The sequence below is a fragment of the Athene noctua genome, chromosome 1 (assembly GCF_965140245.1).
Source record: "Athene noctua chromosome 1, bAthNoc1.hap1.1, whole genome shotgun sequence".
Lineage (NCBI taxonomy): Eukaryota > Metazoa > Chordata > Aves > Strigiformes > Strigidae > Athene > Athene noctua.
The window spans coordinates 46885525-46913031 of record NC_134037.1 but is presented as its reverse complement, the minus strand read 5'-3'; the positions used below and the strand labels follow the sequence as shown (position 1 = coordinate 46913031).

General features: G+C 37.3%; 1 protein-coding gene across 1 annotated transcript in view; it reads left to right on the top strand.

Annotated features, from left to right (window-relative positions):
* Window positions 1–27172, top strand: part of FBXL4 (F-box and leucine rich repeat protein 4) — a 62119-nt gene extending 34947 nt beyond the window's left edge. Inside the window, exons 7-9 of the mRNA XM_074896079.1 lie at window positions 14834–14905; window positions 16124–16436; window positions 24333–27172. Coding sequence (XP_074752180.1) covers window positions 14834–14905; window positions 16124–16436; window positions 24333–24496 — 549 coding nt within the window. The 3' untranslated portion in view covers window positions 24497–27172. The remainder of the gene's footprint in view (window positions 1–14833; window positions 14906–16123; window positions 16437–24332) is intronic.
* The last annotated feature ends 335 nt before the right edge of the window (window positions 27173–27507 follow it).

The following is a 27507-nucleotide window of genomic DNA, read 5'->3' as shown; positions in this document are numbered from 1 at the left end:
TTTAACAAAAATAAATAAAAGGCCTTCATGTTTTAACTTGCATGGAAGATTGGTGACTTATCGCCAGCTGTTTTAGGCAATGTAGTGAAATCACAATTGTGAAAGCTTTTCTCTTGTTTTGAAGTGTACTCCAGACAGACTGTATTTATCAATATGATTTGGAAATTACCATGTTTAGTAACTTACTGTAATTCTCAGCATTCTCTCCTTTTGAATGACTTACTAATTACTAGATTCCTACTGTCTTTGTATGTTAGCAGTATTTGAGATGTGGAACGCAAATTTTTGAAAATAATTTTCATTTACAATGTAAAAATTACTTCTTTATACAATTACTCAGCTTCCCAAATCAGGGTTGTTATTGTTTGCTGCAACATATTTAAAATTTTAAATGGAATGGTTTTACACGCTACAGTTAAGACGACTGTTGTAGCTTACTACGTTTTACAAATATTGTATCCTAGTAAATTCAGCAGTTTGAATCAGAAGCAATTTCATTCTTTCTCACTAGCTACATTACTCAGGTAACTTCCAAAGTTTGAGACTTCATGCTTGTAATAGTGTAGCAGCTGAGGTATACTCTGAAAATTATTGGTAACCGTCATTTCTCAGCTATCACTTTGCTGAACAGAGCTTGAAATTAGATTGAATGTAAGGGGTAAAGATTTTCTGACTTTGAAGCCCTTAAATTGGGAAGATTCATTTGTGCCTTTCATGTGTATGGACATGCATCTGCTTGTAGCTGACAAGAACATTCATTCATAATCAAGCTTACTTAAGATTGTGCTTCCACTTTATATGTAAGTATAAAGAAAAAGCACTGTTTCTAACAAACCATGGAAGAGAAATTTCTAGAAATTTAAATAGTTAGAATGGAGGCGATGCCTTTGTGTTACTTGTTAATGTGAAGTCACTTAATATATGTTGTGCGTCATGGCTGGAAAAGTAAAAGGGGAAGAGTGAACATGTAGCACAGTATTTGAATTAGATTATTAATTACAAAAGTCGCAGATTTGTAGAAATAACATTACCTTTCTCAACATTAGCTTCTCTTAATGCAAATCTTTGGTTTTCTACACAAAATAGGCTGCCATTCCTTCTGCACTCCTCAGCTGGTATGGAGATGCTAGGTGGTAACTGGTGTCTAGATGCAAAAAAGACAGGCAAAAAAGACAGACTGATCAAGCATGCTCTGAAGTGATTTAGACTTCTATAAAACTTGTCAAAGAACTGTAATAGTGTTCTTGATCCTTATGAAATTTCTGCTACTACTGTGTCTTCATTGTTGGAGCTTCTGAGGAGCAAACAATGGAACAATGCTAATGTTTATCAAGAGTTTGGTGTTGTATTGTTGATAACTGGACCTGCTTGGAGAAGAGAGTCTGAGGCTGTGAATCCACTAAGGAAAACTGCTAACTGATAACAAGTGTCTGACTATTAAGAGAAAATAAGAAAGAAGGTGAGAAGAATAGAACTGGTATGTGTGTTATGGTCCTCTGTAAAAGTTCTGTCTCAAAATAAAAAGAAAAAAAAAGAAAAATCTGTTCATTCCATTTAGTCCACCATTTTCCTAAATAAATCACTGGTTTGCTTTTTTCTTAAAGCCCAGAGAACAAACAAAATAAAGCATCGAGTCCTTTGATCTAAATTTTCTTCTCACATCCTATTCTAGAATGACAAAAGTACAGGTCCTGTCGTAATTATCAGTGTGTTGTCATTTCTTGTGTTGGAAGGATGGCATCCCTGTTCATCCGTTGTTAACCACCTTGATGTAAAATATTACAGTGGAGATTTTGATGTAATTGCCAAAATGTGAAGAGGGAATGAATATGCAGAGAACAAGTAGGTAAAAGCTCATCAAAATGAGTTCCTCAATGGGGTATCATAATTGTCTTTGTATGTATCTTACAGCACAATTCGAGGTAGTCACTGGAATTGAAGCATAGTAAAATTAGGTCAGATGAGGAGGGAGGCTGTCTTTTATGTTTGTAAACAGTCTGATTAATTCATTGTTACAGCTGATCAAGGTAAACACTTAAGTTGAATAGTTCAAGTGATGATTTTTTTTAAAGGGGCAACACTAAAGAGAACAAGAAAAGCAAAATAGGACTTAATGCTCTAATTGTCTTTTAAAGGAGGGTTCCTCTCTGTATATTATTTGTGATACTGGTGAAAAAGGGATCATTTTCCTACTCTGCAGTTTGCATTTTCAACAGAAATTGACGTATTGTGTTAGAGCACATCTGGGTAAATAGCACAACTTGTTCTTTTGGTTGTGAATTTGGGGGTGTGATTAAATAATAGAATATGGGATGAATATTCTCCATCCTTTTCATGAGTATGTGATAAAGCTGTTTCTGGTTTTGCATGATGCTTTATAAAAAGTACAATATTAACATTTTAATAAAAGAAATGGTATTTTGATTATATTAAACTCCCATGTACCTGTCCAGGTGTAGTATTTCCTTACTCAGACTGTGTCTTGCAGTTCTCATACCTTTTTGGTTTGTTTTGGTTTTTAATGCTAAAAAAAGAGAAAAGTTGTTTTTAACATTTAAATTTAAAGTATCTGTTGTACTTTTTCTGTTTATGTGATTACTGTGACAGTAATGGATGAATTCTGAGAAAATGCTCTGCAGAAAATTGACTACTTTTAATGATTTTTGTGTTAGGTACAGGGAAACAGATTTTGCAGAAAACAAACAATAAAATTGACAACGTATTATGTAATCATCTGAGCAATTGCTATGACAGTCTCTTGTTATTTTAGTTGTTTTCTTTGGATAGGTTTTGTATTTTAAAATATTCCTATTGTGTCTGTAATTAAAACTCCCAATTTTTAAGTGTATGTTTTTAGTGAAATGGGCAGTTCTGATATTCTGCTACTTACTGCACTGCATTGCTGTTTTGGAAGATAGCTGTACTATCTGGAGGAGTTTATGGTCTTTGGTCCTAACGCTGCTGATTCTTAAGAGCATATATAATGTTATTTCCTTGACTTTATTGAGCTCAAGTTTCTGTATACAAAATTAGTTTCAAAACTCTGAATTGTAGCTTCCAACATCCTTCAATTATTCCAACCTCTCTGTTACAAGAGGGAAAGTCCAGTGGCTTTCAGTAACTTGTTTCAGGCCAAACAAGGAAAAAAAAAAAAAAAAAAATTGTCCTGCATCATGGTACTCCTCCCCACCAGATGCAGCTCTCTTTTCCAGTGCTTTAAGTTCACTATTAAAGGTTTCATTATTAAAGGTTGTTTGATTATGTATGTGCTTGAAATAATTTGTAACTTGTGTTGAGAAACTAACCTCAGCATTTTGCACTTGTAACTTCTGTTTGCTCAAGACCACTATTGTACTTGTGGGATTCTTGTGCTGGTGGTTTTGGTGTTTACTGATACATGACTCCTTAATATTTATTCACTGAGAGTGTGTTCACAGCATAATTTAAGTACTTGTTGGCATTGATACATTTGAAGAATGCAATGAACAATAGAGGTATTATTGTATACAGTAATTGGCAATGCACATCTTTATGGTTTCAGGATGAATATTATCTTGATTTAGTGCATATCATTAAATATTCAATCCATATAAATAATGCTACCAAAATGGTATTTTAAAGAAACCAAAGCCACAATTACAGTAGGAGAACTTGACAGTCTCTTTATTGCTGGGTGTAAATTTTAATGTAAGATTATATATTTCATGTTGCATGATATTTGGATTCTTTGTAATGTGTGAAGAAGTTTTTTAGTTATAACTGAAATACAAAATGAACTAAATTTAAATGAAATTACAATGGACAAAGGACTTTCTTTTTGCACACATTTTAAAGCAAGTCTTGTATTTCTGTATTTTCTCACTGATACGTTTGACCAAGAGCAAATTCAGAACTTGGGCAGCTGTAAGAGAGGACACTAGCAATTTTAGAGGCAGAAGAATCTTAGCAGTAAATGTAACATATTTTCTTATGCCATGAGCAATGAAATAGTTAATGTTGCTGTAAAATTGTTCTACAGAGCTTTTAGAAATAAGTTGTTATGGGTCATGTTATACTTCTGAGAGCTATTGTCTGAGGTTTTTCAGCTTGGACGAAATTTCATTGGCTTGGGTACAAATCTTTAGGATTAAGAGTTGTGAGCAAATAGTGGAAAAAAAGTGAAATCCTCTAGCTAGAAAATGGATTCTTGGAAGGAGGTTGAGCTGGAGACAAATAATCACGCAATAACAGGGCCTTGATGGTGCCTTCTGATCCTGTGTCAGGCTCATAGGGCTGAATGTGGTCATTTGAGCCTGTAATGTGAAGAGTGGGGGGGAAGAATGAAGGTGTAAAACAGATTTACAGACATAAGGGAGGGCATAATTTGACCAAATGAAGCAAACCCAAAGTACAGTAATTGAATTAGCTACAGAGACTATTACTTTCATTGAATTAATTCAGTAATTGCTGTGTTGCTGTGTCCCAGTCCCTGCTGTGTCCCTGGCACTGCCAAGTAGTTGTAGAGAACAAAAAGGTGCCCGTGTACATCCTGAATCCCAGCTTGCAAATTACATTGTGCTTGCTTGTAAGGAGGCAGGTGTTCTGACTTTTGAAAGGCTACATCTGCACTCAGTACTAAGGTTCATTCCACCTTCGTTTCCATGTACTCTAGTTCTTCTCTTACCTGATGCTCTTACACTGTTCTTAGTGCATCTGTTTTTAAACATGTGTCTTAAAAGTTTTGGAGGCAAAAGCTTTAGCACTGTCCTGTTCTTCATCTCAAAAATGGTCCAATAATCCAAGTACATGGTGAGGGTGTGGTGGGGAGGGAAGGTGGGGGAAGCTGATGTTTAACAAATATATTCCACTTCTCACCCTTTTCATCATGTTTCTGTCAGTGTTATATCTTCCAAGGTGGTAGGTCATGGATGCTCAAGGGGGAAGAAACTTTCTCTTCTAATGCCAGTTTATATTGTAGAGTAAATAATTTTTGCTGCCCTATTTGTTTTGAATCTATTGAAAATTGTCTTTGTTTATTTATCCAGAAGACATCACTTAAATACACTTGTGGTAATAAAGGGCAGAGTGAGGGTGCTATCCCTGTCAGCAAATGTCAGTTGAGAAAGTGTGAAGGGGACTGGCTTCTACATCTGTTGACAGCTTTTTTCAGTCTGGTTGGAGAGGCCAGCTGAGCTGGAGCCAGGTGGGCTGGGCAAAACAATCTCTAGAAGTTCCTTCTAGCACTCAGGTCTTCTGTGATTCTGTGACTTGGTGCTGATGAAACTAATTGAGGACTTAACTCATGAGCTTTGTTTCCCTGATCTGTGACCAGGACAGTGGCCAATGTGAGGTGCACTGTTTCAGTATGACACACTTTTCCCATCAGTAAAATTTGCATAATAACGACTTTCTCATTTTGTAGCTGTGGTATGAAGATAGTTATACAGAAGACTTTGAGATTTGCTGGTATGTATGGTACTGTATAGGGTAATCTACATAGGAGTGTGTATAAGGACTTAAAATAATGTACCTTGATGACATGTTTTTCTAAGTTGCAGGAAGTACAGTTAGTTACAAAGCTCAGCCTTTTTCCTCTGGGAAAAAAAGAGAAAAGCGTTGCTAAAGAAAGCTGCTTTAAGAGGTATAAGCATTTCTGTGAACTAAATGATCAGAGACTTTTAGTGGTCATCTCTGGGATTACATGGGTATCTTGTTCTTCCTAAAGGCCGCAAAAACTACCTTGTGAAGGATGAGGTGACTTCTATTTGCTTCCTCATGAAATGGCATCACTTAGCTCACGAAACCAAAGGACTTAAGCATAAAACAAGTTTGGCCACCATTTAGTCCTAATTTGGCATTTTCTGTAACTCTTCATTTAACTGAAAATTAACATACAGAGAAGTGAAAATAAATGAAACCAAAAGGTGAACTACTTGAACAGCTTTGTAGACCTCTAGATCCAATTTTAGTTTCCAGAAACAGTATGTTACGTATTTCGTGTGTTCCTGAATGTTCGTGTGCTGATAGATACTGAAGATGAGTATTTCTCCCTGAAACTCAAAATCTTAGCAGTAGTCTGAAAATGCTTTCTGGGAAGCCAATAGGTATGAAAACTTTTCCTGAAAACTAAAACTAGCGCTGTATAAGTATCTAAAATTAATTTTGTGTCCTTTAACTGGTTAAACCAATAATTCTTGTGTTTATAAGCACACGTATCATCTCGTCTCTCTAAACCTCCCCAATTCCCTTTTATCCTTAACATAGTTGTTTCAGAGTATCATAGTATCAACAAGTACATAACTGAAATTATCTTGATGCCTTAAAATACTGTTGGGGAAGGAGATATTAAAAAAAAAAAAAAGACGACCAGAAGCATATTTTACAGTTTCTTTGCTGGAGCAGATTTAGATAATAATGGTATTTCACCATTACTATACCTTTTTTTCCTGCATTATTATTGTATTATATTCTTTGAGAATAATTGCTTTTTTTTTTGGATTATTGTAGGTCGTTTTTTAGATAACAAAGTGCAATACCTTGGAATTCATGAAGTAGATTTTTACCTTTTTATAGGCAATATTGATTTGCCCAGTTGTACCTTTCAGAATGAACGGTTTAATAGAAGTTTACAGAATTCTGGCTTTACATCTGATGTGTTTTTTAATGATTGTATTAGAATAGCAGATGCCATGTAATTTCTGACATAGTTCTTTCACAGACTATGCCAAAAAAAACCCCACACCCAAACAGTTGATTTCTGGCTTTCTTCTTGTGCTATATAATGCCAAAGGGAAGAAAAATAAGTATTCTGAATTTATATAGATTTTTAATTACTTGTGACAATCTTAACAAGATTACCTTTTCCTTTTGCATGACGCGTTTGTAATTAAAAATATTTATAGCAATAGTAGCTGTCAGATTGAAATAAAATCGCCTGCTTTCATCTGAGGTTTTCCTTGTTTGGTCAGTTGGATTTTTTTTTTACCACAGGTAGTTCTAATATGGTAAAACTTTTTTCAGTGCAGTACCTATGAAATAGAACTTCACTGGCCTAAGATAAAGACTCTCATAAATTATAATTGTATATTTTCAAATAGTTGGTGGAAAACACCAGTAACAATGTTTCTGCGGTATTTTTGCTACTAGAAGCCAAAATTGGAAGGAAAACTTTATGTTGCTGAGCTGTGTGATTGGGGAGAGGATTGTTGTATTTTTTTATTTTTTCAAGGAGTCTTACTAGAACCTCCTTTTAGCCAGTTTTACATGTAGAAATCAATTTTCATTCCAAAGGTACCTTAGTCACATATAGTAATATGTGACATAGGAACACATAGCAGCTGCTATTCACTAAGGTATTTCTGAAAGTTGTAAAGCAGTATTAACATTTAGTTAAGTGTCTCAGTAGTTTTCCCTGAAATTAGATGTAATTTGGTTTATTTTCTGAAATACTTTGGCAAAAGTTGTATATGTCAGTTTGTAGTAGAGAGAAGGGAAGCTACCATATGAAAGAGAGCAGTTCAGGACGTTTCCTTTGGCTGGCGTTTTGAGGAGGGGCTCTCTCTCCAGAGGCTCAGCAATAGAGCACAGCAGCCTTTTTCTGTCTGAAGGGTTTGTGTTGAGAGATGTGGGGCTTCGCAGGAAAAACTCTTCTTGCCAGCTGTTGTGTGAGAGTGCCTGCCCTGAGGGAGGTGAGTGGGCTTCAGGAAGGCTTGCTCTTTCTGGATGGTGAGGCTATGCCCAGCTACAGCAGTGCTCTGCTCTGTTGCTTTTCTGTCTATTGCTTGAGCTCTGCTGCCAGTCACCTGATATTTTGCTTTGCTAGCCATCATTATTACCCTGTTTTTCATCCTTCACCTTTGATTGTTTTTTCTGACTTTGAGTAATCTGAGCAGGACAATGCTAATGATAGAGATGTAACTGCCCTGAAAGAGGCAGCAAGGTTGCTCCCTTTAGGAGGTAGATGATGTTTAAAAGGCATCGCATCTCTCGGGTGATGGTCACGTCATATGGGTGACCTGTCTGTATTAAACCAGCATGTATTTCTTAGGTCCCTGCATGTGCCCCTTCTGTTAATGTTAATTCTTATGGGGGAAAATTACTTTGCTGCCCACAGAATCACTAACCATTGCACTCTTCAGAAACACATCTTTGGTGAAAAGCAGGATATAGCTGTTGTTAAGTAGGATGGATCTTACCAAAGGAGGTTTGAACTGTTGGTGTGAAAATGAGAAGGGGATAAATTTGTAATCGTTACTCTGCCATTCTAAAAAGTTTGACCTTAATTCTGTCAGTCCATTCTGTAAAAACTTCCCCTTTTGATTCAGATTACTTGATCCCAGTGAATAACCTATGTGAGGGGGTTATCTTAATGTCAAGTGGTAAGTACCACACACATGATTTCTCTTCTTGATTTGCCAAGAGCTTGTTTGTAGTTTTCTTAAAGGAAGTGGTGGTTTCCTTCCTCTCTGCTTTCTCATCGACTTGATAGTCTGCTTTTTGTTTCTCCATGGGGTGGTTCTTGTATGTATGTTCAGCATTAAGAGGTTTGGCTTTACTTGTGATAACTTGGCAAATCTTTTTTATTATTATTTTAAGGAAGGGGTTCTTAACCTGTTTGGCTTGTTAACTTAATTTCTGTATCATCTTTATGACTGCATGTAGAAAGGCGTGATGCAGACTTCTCGTGTCTTTTTGTATGTGTGGCATGTCTCACTTGGTTCTCCAACAGGATAATTCTAGTCTGGTGTGCTGCAGGCCTTGCATTACCTATAAGGAGAATTCCCAAAGTCATTTTGTACGCAGTAATGTGTGTGCGGGACAAGGCAGTTGTGAAGGGAGGGGGTTTGTCTCTGCAGTGATAGAAGTAGCACTCATGATGTATGTGCTGAAGTTTGATATATTTTGATCTAATCTGTTTCCACAGTTGTGTGTTTGGCTGAATCAGCTGGTCCCAGCCTCCCTTGCTGTAAATTTAAACCTTTTGGGAACAAAAGGGAAGATCCTGCCCAGATCACGAACAGAGGGACCTTTCTGTGTAGTTCTGAGAATACTCTTGATTTCTTTGCTGAAGGATCAGCTTCTGAAAATATGGATGTGATTGATGAGACATTGAAGGTTTCATTGGCTTCGCCTTAGTCTGTAGTTTTCCAGTTCTCCTTTCTGTCTGCTTTTTGGGTTCCAAGAATTTTAAGGAATTAATTCAGAAGTCATTGATTATGACCTTTATTAGGAGGACAGAATAGAGTACCCTGCAGAGTTACCTCCTCATTACCACATTTGTCCCTCATTCAGGCAAGGTTGAATTTTCTGTCTTGGGTTATTAGATTATTAGTTGTTACTAAATGGAATAATATTGTCAGGTGTTGTGTCAGATAAATAGGCTCCCAAATTATAACTGCATAGTATCAAATGTATACTGACTGTCCTATAATAATTGCCTAATTGCTGTATCAACTTTTAGCTAAATGTGTTGAGAAACATAAATTTGATCTATGCACAAACAGCATGTGACAGCTGGTGATTGAGTACTGGATATTCAGGGTTCCACAATTCTTTACTAGCTGGCTGATCAAATCTTTTGATGCTTTCCCTGTGTGTCTTATGAAAAGGTGATTGTTTGTGGAATAAGCTTGTCTAAATATGTTATCCAGTACACTTGGTTAATATAGTTCTAAAGACCCTGATTCTAACGTAAAAGCAAGTATTTCTCACAATATTTTAACATAGATCTGTGGAATAAGATGAAAATGCTACCTAGAAGCATAGGTAAATACTGTGATAGAACCTGTTATTAAATGTAACAACCTCATAAAATTATATGCAAATGCAACTCACTGCAAAGACTCTTCAAGATGCATTTTTTGATGGAGAGATAAGCAACTGAAATATGAAAAAGAAATTGTGGTCTTTAGGAATGCTGTTATATTAATTCTTTGATACTGTGGGAAAATGCAATATTCTTGTTGTGGCGAGCTTGCAAATGTAGGCATGTTATCTGATATCTGCCTGCAACTGATGTTATATAAGTATTTGAATGTAAGTGGAGACTACAGGGGTTGGCGGGGATAGGGCAGAGAGGGTTAGAGCTGAGGTCGTCATTTGGAAATGATAAGAAAAAGTAATACAACTTTGGTTGTCCTCTCATACAGTGCAGTTGGGGGGCAGGTGGGAATTATAAGGAATTTTTTTCTACCCTTACCTTAAATTTTATTTTTTTAACATAAAAAATTTAAGTCCTGCATAATTCAATTTTTTCTTGAACAAAGACATTGACTGGAGAATTAATAACTGTGATTAAAAGCAGAGCAAGCAAGGGAAACTGTATTTAAAGAAGGGAGGAAGCAGGTTTTAATGAAACTTTAAGATTACTTTTAGCATTGACTTCATTGAAAAATTTGAAGAAAAAATTGTAGGAGAATAAAAGTTGTGTGAAAGATTTAGGCTCTCAAGTTGTTTCATTGAGGGTCTGGAAGAATTCCCAACTTATGTCAGACACAGTTCTTCTGAGAAGGGTAAAAAACAGCCTGTTGTTTGTTCCCAGCATAAAAAGTAACAATTTAAAAGTAGTTTTTAAGATTCCTCTATAAAAAGAAAGTTTATGAAAAGGTGCGGGCTGTTTCTTCCCTATCACAACCCTAAAAGTAAAACTTTGTTGTTTTTCTTAAGCTCTTCCTTTAATCTTCCAGAGGCACACTGTGGGGCATTTATTTTCATGTCTTTTATTGTAGCACAGCCATTATGTGATAGCCGTATTATAGTGCATAATTTGTATTTTTTTAAACCTTTTGTATTTTTTTTTATCTTGGACTACTTGACAATGAAACTGCAATGTGTAAATATTCAAAGTGCATAATTCACAGGTGAGTGACATCTGCTACAGAAGATTTTTCTGTTTTTCCATTTGAGCTCAGGCTATCTGTTGGATGCTTTCCTTATACTAACATCAGAAATGATTTGCACTTCCTGCTGGATCATGAATGAAAAAAATCCTGAAAAAAAGTCAAGCAAGATTCAGTCTTGCCAAGTGTATTACCCTGGCACCAGTATTTGGTTTCTCCACTGATGGGTTGTCTGTTCAAACCAGCAACACTCTTGCAACATCTAAGTCAAAACAACTTAACCGTGATGTCTTTACAAAGACATATAGGATACAGGTTAGTCCAGTATCAACTGTTTAGTTGAAGTATGCACAGCACATAAATGTCTTCCAGGCTGTCTTGTATTACAGTGGAGGACTTCCATGTTTGGGCAGACCTCTCACCTGTCTCATGTGGAGTAAGTTAGGATTTCAGGTGATAATCTTATCTCTTCTCTTGTCCAAGACAAGATGAGCTCTGTCCTTTCTGGCAGACATTTGTCTGACCAGCTCAGAAAGACTTCAGAGACTCTTCAGGCAGTCTGTTTCCTTTTTCTGAGGTGTAGGATTAACTGCTGTGCCCTGAGGTTGTGTTTAGTGGCAGTATCATATCCTTCTGATCAGTTTGATGTCAGAGACTTCTCTCAAGCAACTCCTGCACTGTCTGTTTTTCTCATCTGAAAACACCTTTCCTGGCAATGGAGGGATAGGGTAGACCATTCTATTTGGCCCGTTCGGATTCTTCCTGTTGTCTGTGCCATCTTATAAAAATTAATTATTTTAGTAGGTTTTGTTCTGGCTTGGATGGCAGAAGAAATTTAGACCACTGAAGCCCTGCCATACATTACTCTACGAAGGAAGAATAATTCTTGTTTCCAGAGTATTTGTTTTGTTTTGGAGTTTTGTTTTTTTAATCCTCCACTTTTTTCTTTTCTCAGTCTCTGAAGGGGAGCAGATACTAAGCCAAACCTTGCCTTTGGTTCAGGGAAAACTCAAAAAATCTCCAAACTATACATGTCTTGGCTACTAGGTTCAAGAATGGTATTACATGGGTAGGCTTTGATTTGACTGTCTCTGCTTGCCTGGGAAAGTGAAATCAGACTCTCTCCAGGTTAAAGCTTGCTGATCCAGGATTTAGGTGGCCTCTTAGCTCCTCTTATAAAGCACTCTAATATCTGAAGTTTGGCCTGTGTTACAGCTTCAGGGTTGGGTGATTGCCTTGCTCTTCTCCATTGCTTAAACAGGAGTGTTATCTCTCATTTTGTATTGCAAGTCAGAGAGATGAGTTGTACAGACAGATGGTTTGAAACAGACAGGTTATTACAATGATAGTCCTTCTATATGTAGTGCATATGGATTCTGTGAGCTGCCATTCTCTCCTGCTATTTTCATGTCCTTAGCCACCTGGATTCTCAATTGACTGAGGCACAACTAGGCATGCACAAAGGGTTTTTTCTTCTTTCTTGACATATGCAAACCCCACCTCAGTTACAGAAGAACAGACACTGCTTCTGAAAGAGATCTGATTTGGTGTGTGTGGGCATGTATGTGCCCCAGAAGAGGAGTTAATGTAGCTGGTATAATTAATGTTGAGTAAGTAGTTGTTTACTCTTGGGCTTGATTTGGCGTGATTTGTGATTGTACGACATGGTGTTCTACCAAGTTCCCTTCCATAACCCCCATTCCTAGTGATTTTTAAAAATGGTTTGGTTTTTTAAAAATAATTGTTTGAAATAATAGTTTAGGTTTTGTATGTTGTGAAAAGACCTTTGAAAATGTGAACTCGGTGCGCATCAATACAGGAAGGACTGTCTCAAATTAGAGAGGGGTTACAAAAAGTGTTCTGAGAGATGCATCACATTCCTGTTTAACTAAAGAAGCTCAGTTCTCTAATCAAGATAACTATGAATATTAGTCTGCCTACCTATTTCACTCCTCTCTGAAGGAGTAGTAGTATGAAATTGATATCACATCCTACAAGCTGTTCAGAGTGACTGTTCACTTTTACACTGTTTGTGTCAGTTAAGGAAAGATAATTCTGCTTCCTGTCCTTTCAGGCCAGTGTTTAAATTCCAGTCTGGAAACCACTGCTAAAAATTAACATGGTGGAATGCAGCAAGGTATTCAGCTTCCCTGTGGAGTCACCTGAATACCTGCAGAAACCCTGTTTAGAATTCTGTGTGCAGTTAGAGACTGATTTGTTTAGCTCTGATATTTAAGGTTTGTGGAGAGGGGTTTGGGATTTTGCTTTTAATTTGTGCACCTGAGTAGGTTCTAAAGCTCACAGCTTTCACTGTGTTAAATAGTAAAGATTATGGCTCATTCTCTTAGAGTTACTTATTTATTCAGGTTTAATGATCCAAATGAAGCATTTGCTTAAGTATGTTATTTAAAATGTATCGGATATTTACACATTTACTAGCTTTAAAGTGTTCTTAAGTGTTACCTCCTTAATAATGACTTTTTAATGCTTTTGTGTTTAATTCCCTAGCTACCTTTTTCTTTAAAAACATGAATGAAAGTAAAGCAAGCAAGCAGACAGTGGCTTGTAAGACCTCTGCAAAGATATATGTGAGAAAGGCTTACTCATAGCATCTACTTTTAGGCTGCCTTTGGGAAATCAAATCTTAGAAGGCCAAGTTGGAAGCTGGGGTTTCATACATGTCAAGTGTTGGGTGTTTCTAATTGCTCCCTGGAGACACCTAAATTAGATGTCTGAAGTGGTCTCCATGAATACCCCATGCTATGTCCTTGTTCTGTGTGTGCCAGCCTTTCAGTGCAAGGGATCAAATATTTCTTCACGGTGGTATGACAAAGGATCATGTTCCTGCCAAGTTTCATTACAATAGAACAAACTAAGGAAACCAAGTAAAGCATTTCACTGTAAACTTTCTGAAAGCATGTAAATCTCTATCTTTAAAAAACTGTATAAATCATACTACCCATGTGTACAAATATTTTTGACTAGTATTCTTGTAGGAATTCTGCTTATTAGCAGTAGATTATTTTGTCCCTTGTATATTGCTTGGGTTTTTTTTTTACTAGAAACTGTTGTATATCCTGTAGAAATCGAGACTTTTATTGTTAATATGTTGTGAAACCAACTCCTGTTTTCAAGCTCACACAGATTACAAAGTCCTAACAGTGATGAATGTTTGAAGTATGATGCACAGCTATTTGCAGTGTGAATCCTAGACTACGTTCTTTTCTGCACTGTGTGTATTTCTAACTACAAAACAAAATATGGCTACACACAATGCAGAAGAGTCTTTTTTGTATCTTGGAAACAGAAATTCAAACCCGTGAAGTTTCCCTTGTTGTGGAACAGAACAGCCGCGTACTTTACATTTTGTAAGATGCATCTGATGTTCCAGTCCAATTTCAGGCTGAGCAATGTGCAGTATTTTCTGAAAAGAATGGCCATGTTAAATGGCAGGAACATGACTGTAAAATACACATTATATCTGTTTCAGTCTGCATGCTAGTAGTGACAGGTGCTCAGTGGTTGTCAGCATCCTTGTCAGCATGGAGACTCCTTTGACATTAAAGTCACCAGCCTGGTCCTGATGCTGCACAGCTCTATTGGCAGTTCCATCAGGCTGCAGTTGATCAGCGAATGTCAGAGCCTCCGCTATTGTTCTGGTATGTCACCAGCCCTCTGTGTTTTCAGGCTGGCCTCGCCTGTTATTTGAACTTGCCACACTTCTTCAGCAGCTTTCCTGTGGGAAATGAGCGGATAGGTCATGGGTATGTAGGTATCTTCAGGGCAATGCAAAACCACATCGAAAGTGACTTGTATAAAGGTTTGTAACGATTACCGTTGCTTTAAGTCAATCAATGGGTAGAGTACCCAGGGACTCATTAAGTGGCATTTGTGGTGTCTGTAACAGAGTTTTGAGCTGTATTTCAGGAAATGTGGTGACAGCCTTTAATGTCTAATTGACCTCTTCTCTTTGTCTCGCTTTCCATATTTCCTTCTGATGTGTTCCCCCGTGGCAGCAAACAGCCCTGCTCAGCATTCTGAACTTCTGCTCGGAGCTGCAGCACCTCAGCCTGGGCAGCTGCGTCATGGTGAGTACATACACAACTCGTTGAGGGGGTGTATGTGTGTGTGCACATGCTTGCTTTGGAACTCAGTCTGGGTTTATGTTTCATGAAGATGTTTTAAATGCTAGGTTGATATTATACTATACTCTCTTGAAAGGTCCGAGATTAATGCAGCTTAGTCATACACTTAAGGGTTATGTACTTACTAGTTCAGTAGGCCTAAAACATAGCTTGTAGGCTTTCTCATAGTTCTTCAGCCTCTTCGTAAATTTTTGGTCATTCTTTACATGTGTAATCACTTTCTCTTTCCAAAACTAATGATCAAGACTTACTTATTTTTATTCAGACCAAATCATCTTTCCTAGCAGATTAATGCTTGTCTGACCCTACAGTGATAACCATGGGAGAAATACTTTCAGCAAAAGCCATTTGAGTCATAGACTTGCTGGGTACACCCATGGATTTAAAGAAAGCGAACACAGGGACAGCAGGGCGCTCACCTGAGCAGTGTTGCATGTGCATGCCAGGGCTGTGTGTGGAGGGATCCTGGCTTGCTGCTGTCCCTGACTGTAGATATGCCAGATCACTCGTCAGGGAGACTTAGCTGACCTTCCTTGTAGTTCAAGAAGCAAGTGACAAAGCAGAATTGGCTCAGCCTTCCCTGCTTTGACTCATGGGTGGAAGAGGAAGGCAGCGTGACTATGTTTTTCTAACTGTCCTTGTCTTCCTGTGGTTTTTGATAGTAGATTTCATTCCTTCTGCCTGTATAGTGGGACCCTGTTTCAGTCCCTTTGTCTTGACCAAGGTAACTAATAAGACCACTATAAAGAGATGCAGCAACTGATTGAACTAGAATGGAAATAGGCACATTATTCAGTCTGCATGTGCTTATAGTTGCAGTGCCTATGGTCATAAAAACAGTTTTAGTAATCTTTTAAAGGAAAAACAACTCTGGAAAAAAAAAAGGGCTTTTCAAAGAAAAGAAACTCACTGCATTTTCACTGCTCCTTAGTATTAAGTGAATTTAAAAGCACCTGTATCGGGGTTGATAGGAAATTTATTTTACTTTTGTCTTTTGTAAAAGTAGACCTCATTGTACTCGACAATGAATATTTTTCAGAGCTCTTTAGAAATGCCAAATTCTTAAGACAGATCTGTAGGTGTGTTAGCAAGCAAACCTTGAAACACCTATGTATGTCTGGAAAGACGGTATACATGACAAAGTGTTTGCTTTCCTTGCAGATTGAAGACTATGATCTTATAGCAAGCATGATGGGAGCAAAATGCAAAAAGCTTCGCAGTCTGGATTTGTGGAGATGCAAAAACATAACTGAAAGTGGAATAGCAGAACTGGCTTCAGGCTGCCAGCTTTTGGAAGAACTTGATCTTGGCTGGTGCCCTACGTTACAGAGCAGTACAGGCTGTTTCACAAACCTTGCACGTAAACTCCCAAACTTGCAAAAGCTCTTTCTTACAGCCAACAGGTCTGTGTGTGACACCGACATTGAGGAGCTTGCTGCTAACTGTACGCATTTACGGCAGCTGGATATATTGGGTAAGAAAATGCGGGAATACTGGTGTTTATTTTACTGTGTCTCAAACATCTTGTGGTTAAAAAGGAGTCCTTAAGACATAACTGTCTTATAGACATACTTAAATATTTATTAAAATTATGATTTAGCATATAAAAAAAACACGGAGGGAAGTTTTACTCACTGCAGTGAGTTTCTGACTCAGGATTCAGTGGATTTATACCAACTGTGTAATTTGACTGCTTAGTAGGAGTTGCTTAAACTGAGATTTAAGTACAAGATCTTTCCAGTAACTCTTAGTTTCATGATCATGAGGGTTTTTTTAATTGAAATCTTTCTCTTTTGACTATCAGAAGATCCAATTTCTTATCCTTCTTTTGCCTTTGTTGTTGTATTTCTATGAAGTGTGACAAAGTATATTTATAGTGTGAGTCTGTGATCGATAAACAGATTCCTGCTTTTGTGCAATATACATACACCAAACAATAGTGAATTTCTTTGTCACAAGGAAGTGGATTTGACTCATTAAAGAAGAAAAGGTAATTAACGGCAAAAACTTAAAATGGACTTTCTAGTAAGGTGGGAATGCAGTAATGAGGGGCAAAAAGCCTATAAATCTTAAATTTCTAATCCTCTGCAGCTTCTATAGTTAAAAATATTTTTAGAAATCTAAAGTAAATATACTTTGAACTCTTGAATAGGGACTTTGAAAAGTGTAGTTTTGCATGATACTGAATTTACTCTTTTTATAGTGAAATATGAGGTTCTTTTCTTAAAATAATGTAGGATGCGAGGGATATTTGACATCAATGTTGGAGAAATTTCTTCATGCTTTTACTGACTTTATTTTCACAGGTTTAGTTGCAAGAGAAGATTTAAACGAAATGGAATAAAGTAGCTGCACTGTATATTTTTAATATTTAATGGTTTTAAGGAAAATACTACATTTAGGTTGAGAGAGATGCTGGAAAGAATTGAAAGCCCTCAACTCAAGTTTAAGGCTATCAGCATTTCTCATTACAAAAAATTTACCATATGACCTCAGATTGTTGCTCCAGTATAGCTAGTATATACACTCTTCTATCATGAAATACTGTTTTACTCATCTCTGAGAAGGTTGCATTCTGACCAACATGAGAAGGGAGGATGAACAGATATAAACTTAACTCCACCTAGTACAAATTGTAGAGACTTGATGTATATGTCCATGGGAGGTAATGTGTTTTGCGTATCCTTAAAGGAATCTGTTTTGTAGCTAGATTATCAAGGGCACATTTCCCTATTCAGACATGAAAAATTTCCAAATGGCATAGTGAATGAAGTCTTTCATAAGCACGTATGGTCTCCTGACCACCCACTTCAATGCATTTCTATTACAATGGTGTTGTGTCTGCCCACAAAGTGGTCTGACCTTTTCACTACACCAGAGGCTGCCCAGTGAATAGTTCAGCTGTGTTAAGTCTATGGATAGTCTGCTACTTCTGTTGCCTCACTGACAGCAGTAGAGGTTTGTTGCCACAGTTCTTTAGCATTTGAATTCAGTTTGAGATCTTATTGATGTTTTTGTGGAAAAATAACAGGTGAATGTGGAAAAGGAATTTGTCCTTTTCCCTGGGTGCTTAACATTGTATTCCTGAGTCAAGTAGATTTGTAGTAAAACTTTCTCAGTGAGACTGCATGTTGGTTTTAGATAAATACTCTCCAGGGGATATCTGAGATATCCAGTTGAACTATCTGCAAGATGTTACCAAAAACCTTAATATCCACCTTCCAGACCTCACTTTCTTCCTTCAGAGGAATACTTAGTAGGGTGGAAAAAAGGTTGTCATCTGCTGTGAACGAGTCAGTATGAGGTGATATATATGAAGGAGTTACCCAGCTTTTTTGGCAACAGCAAGGAAACTGTTTATTTGTCTCAATATGGGAACCATTACAGTCTGTGGTTAAAAGAAAGAGTAGTCAAGTAGAACCACATTAGGTCATCTGGAGGTAGAGTTGCCAGGTGTTCCCACATAAGTGCAGAAGTCTCTGTTGTCTGATCTAAAGAGCTAGTCTCTCACAGTGCAGGAGTACCAAGAAAGTCATAAATCTCTGTATGTGTTCTAACTTTTGGCAGCTGATGTAGGGCCATCCTGTTTCTATAAGCTACATAAATGCTTAATATGTTTTTGTCCTTTTGAAGAAGTGTGACAACAGGTCTGAAGCTGTTAGAGGCCTGAGGTCAGTGCTCAGCTTTGCAAGAGTAACCTTGAACAGTGGGTCTTCTCTGTGATATGAATGAATGAGAGGTGCTCTCATTATATCCTTTGTCATCTCCCAAGTACAGAAATGCCTGGCTTGTACATGCATTGTGAAGGGTGTAGAAGTATTACTGCTGGGTTAGCAGTGCATGCTGTAAGGGAACTTACTTTGCTTCAACAAAGCTGTATAAAAGCTTGATGTTTTTTACTGTATATAGGCACTTACCTAAGTAGGGATCAGAATGTCTTACCTTGCCCTGTAGGTACCAGCATTGACAATGCTGGTTTCTCTCTGCAATTGTTAGAACTTATAAACTTGTCAGGGAAAACTTCTTGTTTCAGTTATAAATTATTTATCATCACAATAGCTTCAGGACTGGAGAGTCTACGCCTCTGAAAGAAATCTTGTTGAACTGTGTCATTTGTTTTAAGTATCTCAAAATGAATGTTATGTATACCCTGGATGCTGTCTTCAGGTGGTAGATCCTGCAACTTGCTACCTGTGTGTCCTTTACTTAACCTCTCCACTATCATTTGGCAATTCCTTGTTACAGAATCAGAGGACCCCACAGAAGATGAAAATTCTTGGTTTTCAAGGGCTCCATAAACTTAATAGCCCATGTAAAGCATTGTTTGATGGGTAGCTGTGTTTGTGGTGTGTAAAACATACTTAAGAAAGTAAATTTATGTTTAAGTACCTAAATCGTGGGTTGGATCCATATCTGCTGTATTATAACACAATTTGGAAGAGGAAGCATGATGTAAGTGTGTCACTGAGTATATGAGGGTGTGCTTCTTGAAGTTTGAGTTCTGAGATTTCTTTTACCCATTACATACTGAGCTGCCTGTTTACAAGTATCATTTCCTTCTCTGCCCACATCTTTTCCACTGACTGACGTGGCAGGTTTCCACCCTGCAGCGGAATGATCTGACTGTGATCATCTGACAGTTTTATAATGATGGAGTACATCATCCAGTGCTATCAAAAAAGTGGACACCTCTAGACCTGTAGTTAAAAACTAGTCTTCAAACTGTAATCCCTGTTGAGCAATGTGCCGAGTCAGATGACAACCTGTATTGGCAGTGCCAAAAGCTTTTCTTGTACATCATATCAGCTGCTTAGTTCTGTTGCTGTGGGTCTACCAACTGCTGTCAAGGATGGAGATTAAATCATCTTAACCTCGCTCCCCAAAAGTCCTGACTGCCTCTGTCCTGCACAAAAAGAGTAATGAAAAGTAGACACCCTTGTTAACACAAAATTCATGTATTCCTATCTACATACCAACACCTCCCACACCTTCCTGAGCAACAGAAAACCCAACTGCCCCCTTGCCAGCTGTCAAAACTTTCAGCTTTATCTTGAGAGAATCAACACATAGTTAGTCAATTCAAACATGAAAATGTGTAGCACGTTAAAATTCTGAATTTGAATTGTGTGCAATAGATTGAATAAAATGTAAAGAATAAAAGGCTAATCTGTCTGGTCTAGGCGAGAGAAGGAAAAGTAAGAACATTTGAGGGAATAGTGATAGTTATTTTCAGGGTCTCTACTCTTAAATATTATTTGGTGTGTAGTAGTATCTCTTGCCCTAGAAATCTGGGCTCTGGCAGTTTTTATAGCCATCATACACAGGTCTCCTGAACAGTTCTAGAATTTGAAGACTTGGATATATGATATAAATCAAATAATTTACAGCTGGTAAACATGATCATTCTAACAAATAAGTCATTACTCAGAAGTGCCTTTTACAAAGGTGATACCAGAGAATAAACTGAACAAAAATTAAAGAGCAGATTTTAATATACTGGTTATGTATATATTCTGAGAAATGGCCGATTAGTTCATGAGAAAAAGTTGTAGTAAATAACAAAGGTTCAAAAGCCTCCAAACTCTAGAATAATGCGCTATATAGGTAACTAGCAGGATAAGTTGTCAGCCTTTCAAAAGCAAAGGAAATGTGCTATATTACACTTCTGAATTGCTTTTGAATGTACTTTTAAGAAAGATACATCACTAATTGTACATGTTATAAATGAAAATAAGATTGTGGGTGATGTTTACTTATCCTGTGGTGTGAATAAGCAAACCCCAATCAGATAGCTTTTAGGAAAAGGTATTTCCTAACATAAAATTTTAAGTCTGAGGAGGAAAAAGGAAACGGGTGTGGTAAAACATGCAATTTAGGATGGCCTGCTTAGTTACAAATCCACTAAAAATCTTAGTCTTAGATGAAACGGTAGGAGAACTGTTGAAGTTCAGGTAGGAAGGAATGAAGAACATCCTACACAAAAAATCTGTGGCTAGGCATCTAGATCTAACATTTCTGTAGAAACGCACATTTGGATCTTGAAGCGTAAAAGCTGTGATGCGTAAATGAGACTGGTTTTAAATGAAGGTGCTGATGCAGTAGCAATTTTAAAGCTTGGTGGAAAAAAGATAGCATAATGTTTTGCTCCTAGAGTTTCAGTTGGAATGGTAGAGCAGATCATGATGGTAGGACAGTGGTACTCTGGTAAAATTTGTGGTCAGGTGAAGTAAGTAACTAAAGCGTATTATGGAATTTCTGTGTCTGGCCATAGGGACTGTTATATCAACCACCAGATGATTGTGGTGGCAGTGATCATACAAGGATAACAGAGTTAAAAATCACAATAATAATGACAAGCTTTGATTACCTCCGAGTAGGTGAGGTAAAATCCGGGGGCATGATAGCAAAGACTGTTTTTGGGTGTGATGTTAGATGATGTCTCAAATCAACTAATCTGAGAGCATACCATGGAAGAAGACCACACTTAGATACACACTTGCTTATGCAGAAGAGTACAGGATACTGCCAAAACCAGAGGCATCGTTCTGGAAATGAATCCTGTTCAGAGAAGGAAAATGGGAAGAGGAACTCCAGAAAGTAAAACAGAATCATAGTAAAGCAATATGTGATTTTTAAGGAATCATTGGCTAAAGGTAAATGCTAAAACTGTTTTTCAGATATGTTAGAAGTTTACAGGAGAGTTACTGAGATTGGTAGATACTCCAGATGTAAAGGATCACTCAGATTCCAGAATGCCGTTGCAGCAGCGCTGTTTGTCCATTAGCGTTTGTGGCAAGGGGGATATCAAGTAGGCTGCTACATCAGAGCCATTCTTTCCAGGAGATTAGCCTGGAAAGCTGCCTTAAATTGGAATGCCAATACAGAAAGCTTTTGAACAAATCAATACATTGAACTATAATAAATTGTTAGGACTAAATGGTATTTATGCAGCAGTTGTAAATGAGCTCAAATACAGGGCTGTGGAAATCTTATTTCTGCTGTGTGATCTGTCACTTAAATCAGCCTCAGCACTACAGAAATGAAGGGTTACAAACATGCCACAATTTTCTGTAGAGGGTACAGGTTAGAAGCTACAGAACAGTTGTCTTTTACTCTGTGTAAACCAGTTGCAACTGTAAGAAAGTCAGTCAGTGGCATGAAGGCCATTATGATGTTTTGAAGGAGAACTGCATCCCTGTGAGGATAGTGTAGTTATGTCTCTTCAGTATTTTAGAATTCATTGGAGTTCTTGGTGAAAGTGAGCATTGATCAGGTCCATAGAGGCTTGGCTTTTCAAAAGCTTTAGCCAAGGAGGTTCTGCTTTTGTAACCTAGCTGTTGCCTTTCTGGATTATGAGTGTTTCAAAGACAACAGAGGACAAGAACGTATCGTCTCTTTTCACAACGAAGTTACGTCACTGCTCTGGTCACCAAGAGTCCGTACTGATCTGTTTATAAGTAATCCAGGTAAAGGGGTGCATCGTACTGTACCAAAGGATAATGCCCAGGTGTTCAGGGTAGAAGAAACTTAAGCTGAAGAATTTAACAGTGAAAAATCGTAGAAAGATCTTATAGTACTTAGTAAACAGATGATAAAGCGGGAGGAAAACTGTTCCATAAAGTGCTAAGTAATCGCATGAGGCAAAATAACATTAACTAAGCATATGGTGGGGGGTGGCTTTATCTTAGTTACTGTTTTGTAGGAGAGAGATCCTGGGGACAATTTTTGGAAAACATCAGCTCATTTCTCAACATCATTCTAATGGGCAAAGAAGTTAAGATTCCTTAGGAGAGAAATGGAGAAAACACCGTAAGACCTTCTTATACAGTTAATGACTTTGTGCTCAGTGTGCTGTATAGTTCTGGTCATCCAGTTTCAAAGGTACTAAATCAGTGCAGAAGCAAGACAACAGGGGTCATCTGAGATGCAAAAGAGTCTGCAAAACAGACAGCCTTGAGGGAACAGAAGAGATGTCCATAGGATTATGAATGATATGGAAATAGTGAACTGGGAATGATCTCTCACTGCTTTATGACTCATTACCCCTTAGTTATTGCAATTAATAGGCAGTGGGTTTGGGGTTGTTTTTTTTTTTTTAGCATATATTTAAACTGTAGAAGTTCATATGAATGGGCCATAAGTATAAAGAAGTTCAAAGAAGTAGTAGCATTCATGAACAGTAGCTTCAGAAATCCCATAACTGATAATTTTTGGCAGTTGGGAAGATCCACCAGTGAAAAGCTGCTTTAAAAATCTGGTCTTGCCTTTTTTTTGTAAGCATGATTGTCCCTGGCCATAGACAAAATCCTGGACTAGATGACTTTTTGGGGTGCAATTCAGCTCAAGATGGAGCTGTGTAAGTTGAGGTGTCTACCGAGAGTTGTCTGCAGTCATGTTGGATGTGTAAACTCTTTTTAGAGCCAGGAGAGCCTGATGAGCAATTTTAGCCCACTGCAGGCATCCAGGCTTGGTTCACTTGCCCAGAGTAACCTGTCTGGCTTCCAGCCACTCTAGTAAGGCATGAGTCTCCTCCTCTGGCTCCAGTGTCCTGTCTGCCAGCTCTGTGTGGATGTTCTGCATGGTGGAAGGAACCCCAAGGGGCACTAGGCACTTCAGGCAGCCCAGTCAGCTGAATCATGTGCTATGCACCATTGACTGTACTGACTAGATTTCCATCAACTATAATGAGTGTGTGGATGCATGCTTATAAACACCCATTTATTTGATTTCTGACCGAATCCCATGCTTGATCTGACCTTGTGTGACACTTAAGAATTCAGTCACTGTGGTCACTTTTTTGGCAGGGATAAATAGTGTGTTTTCTGTTACTGTGAGCATATATATAGGGATGCTTCGTAGTCTCTCAAACAACTTCCCCCTGCATGTGCATAATACCTGTGCTCACTCTAGAGTCCTTAGAAGCCTTGCTAATGTGTTTGGAATTGGAGTAGCCCACAATAGGTTTTGTGCTGTGCTGGTCAGTGCAGTCAGCAGGAGTCTTGAGAGCATGAGTGTATTGTGTTGCTTGCTGCCAAAGCCCTGCATCTGGTCACTGGGAGGTCTGGTGGCTTTGGGTACTTGGCTTCTGTAGTTAGAGACTCAGCTTGAAGTTGTAAAGTTGCCCCCCGGTAGAAAATGGTGGATTTACTTATGCAGCTGTGTTAAGAAAATACAATAGGCTTCTTAAAGGTAAAATTTCTGCACTGTCTCTGAGAAACTTTGAACTTGAAATCTAATTGAAATAATCTAAATAAAAATTGTATTATAGTAGCATTTTTTCATGTCAGTATTAGCAACTTTAATAAAAAAATAAATTCTGTTCTCAGTAACTTTACAATTTGTTTTGTTTTGTTTTTTCGTTTTTGAACAGGGACGAGGATGGTAAGCCCTGCATCTTTAAGAAAATTGCTGGAGTCTTGTAAAGATCTTTCTTTACTGGATGTGTCCTTCTGTTCACAGATTGATAATAGAGTTGTCCTAGAACTGAATGCCAATTTTCCTAATGTGTTCATAAAAAAGAGCTTCACCCAGTGACTCAGTACATATGCTGCTGTGGAATTTGTCTGACAGAGTTGTTTCCTGTGAATTTGTGCTGACTTTTTTGAAGAAGAATATAAATCCTCTATGAAATAGTGGAAAGTATTAATTATCTACACAAATGGGTAAAACACATTTAAATATATTATGCATTTCTTAGAGTTGATATTGTAACTAAGAATTGTTTTACTCTGTGTTAATTGGTCGCACTGCATGTTTTCAGATACCAGCCATATGTGTGGCTTTAATGAGAAGAAAATGAATAATGTCTTCTTAAATGTCCCTTTATAGGGTGTTACACACAATAAACTATGTTAATATCCAGGTGAAAGCAGAAGTTCAATATTTAGCAGTAAGGAAAAGATGGGTGCTTTCTTTTTATGTATATGTGTGTGTATATAAATGTATACAGATGTATTTGTATATACATACACAGATACTGTAGCATTCTAGTTCGGCCTGCAGCATAAGCTGTTATGATCTGGCCTATAATTAGTTGTTTGAAAACCTGTTTAAGCTTGTATAAGAATGAATTGAAAAGACACTTTGTCGTCTTGATTTTTTTGGCAATGAATTGAGTCTGATACACTTTTCACCCTTCCTCCACCTGAAATAGATGTAGTGATGTTTTACAGTCCAGCCTAAGCAACAAATAAATGCAAGAACCTTCCACCTGAACTTAGAGCAGAAACAAAAGAGAAAATTGCCAGCTGCTTCTTGGTATTAAAGTTTGAGCCAGGTACTTAGTGTCGTAACTGGTAATGTGTAGAAAACTCCAGAGCAGTTTTCTTTTAAAATTTCTGTCATGGTCAAGACTTGATTTGTGATGCATCTGGTTATCATTCAGAGTACCATAAAGAATGGTAATGCATTAGCAACTGTACCTTACACTGGCATCAAATCTACTGTCAAGTATAAAAACAAACATCTTTGTCCAGTAAAGCATCGAGGAAAATACAGTGGATTTAAAACAAGGGCAATATGATTTGGTGATTTAATAGTCACCAAACCTTAGTTTTAGATGGGTTTTGGTTTTGTGGGTTTTTTTTTGTTTTTCCAAGAGGTGATTGCTCAAACTACTATTGCACTCTCTCTCTTTAACACTGTTTAGCCTCTGGAGAAGAAAAACTGTGTCAATGGACAAATTCTAGAGGTTTATTTCTTTTGCACTTCCTTGGATGAAGTTGTTCTTTTTTCTTTCTCCTTGAATAGTACTGCTAGTGTACATTACTAGTACAGCTTGAGTTGAGAATGTTACCTTTTTAGCCATTGTTGATGAGTATGGACCATGAAATACAGCCTGTCATTTGATACTGGTTCCACTGTTCTTGTAATGATGGCACTTACTACCTACTGGAATAAGAAGAAAAATATTTTGTCTGGCAGAAGTACATTATTGCACTGAAGATCACTGGCAAGGAATACTTCAGTTTATGCAGTAAACAGCCAACTGCTACTAGAGGACTGCTACGAATCATTAAAAATTTGACGATCTCTGTGACTCCTGAATGAACGCTTTGAACTCTTTGTGCTGGTGCCAATACATTATAAACCGTGTCATGAAACACCTACAGAACATTTATCTGATTTTATAGAAAGACCTTTTACTTCAGATTTTAAAATTTTACAGAATCTTTTGGGAATTCCAGATCCAAAGAAGGGTATGCACAGTTGGATTTTGATTTTTCCTTCACACAGGTGGCACTGTGGGATTTCCAAATAGATTATGCCATTCCATTTTTAACTTTTTTTTTTTTCTCCAGAACACTGGACAATCTAGATTGATTTACTTTATTTTTCCACACTGACAGATGTCAGCTGTGGTGTGATTCTGTGTGGGACCTCATTTCTTTCAGTTGAGTTTGGATTGTTCTATTTTTTTGGAAACTTAACTTTTAAGTTTTTTAATCTACAAGTAATATTTTTTCGTTGTAATTGAGTATTGAACACTGTTGTTTTAGTTATAGGAGAACACAGGTTCAGATAATGGGAGTTTACAAAGAACAGTATTTCAAAACATGTTTTTGTTATGAAATTTCACTTCTCAGGGTGCATCTGTGTTTATCTCCTTTTTTTCTTAGAGATCCTTGTTTGTTTTTTCACTGTAAATAGTATGGGATGTGGATGAAGTGATAGCCATTGTGCCTTCAACTGCTAAACTTGGTAAATAATACAGTTTCACTTATACAACATCAGCAAATCAAATAAGTGTTTTTGTAATCATGTATGTAAAGGATTTCATTCTCTATTGCTTTTTAGGTAGTATAAAGGAGGTTTAAATTGACATTTTGTTCATACTAAAGGATTTATTTTTCTTATGTTGTGCCTTCTGTTTGAAATTGTTTTTGTCAGGAATTCTGTATTGTCACTTGAAGGATAAATTGAAGTCTACTTTTTATTTGGACTATTTAAAACTTAGCTATTGCTAACACATAGTTCATATAGCTGAGAGATAACTGGGAAAGACTTCCATCTATAGTTGTAAACTTTAACCTTCAATCAGTGTGTAAGAAGCTCTGTTAGCTGTGGCTTTTTATGTCCAAGAAGTCTTCCAGCAAAGAGAGGATAGACCAGACTTGACATTTCTAGTATTTCCAGGATAAAGAAAACTACATGCTTCTAGACCTTCCTTATACATCACAAAGCAGCAAGAATAGGTCACTGTTTTTTTAGTTCTGCTATTTTATACTTATATGTGTATATCTATTTATACATATGTATGTATAAATTATATATATGCACACACCTTTGTGTGTATATATGAAAATTCTTTGTATGTGTGTACATACTTATACGTGTATAAATCTCAAAGTTTTTTTGTGTATGAATTACTTTTGTGAAGTGAATGTAATAGCGAAAGATGTTTCATAGCAGTTCTGTTTTCAGCTGTTGTTCTACTGTAACTGGAGACTGAGTTGTTCTCCACTTGTGCGACAGGAAAAGCCTGGGCAGGAGTTGTGCTGGATTTCCTGTGTTGCTCTGCCAAAGTGCCTTCTGGTCTGTCTACA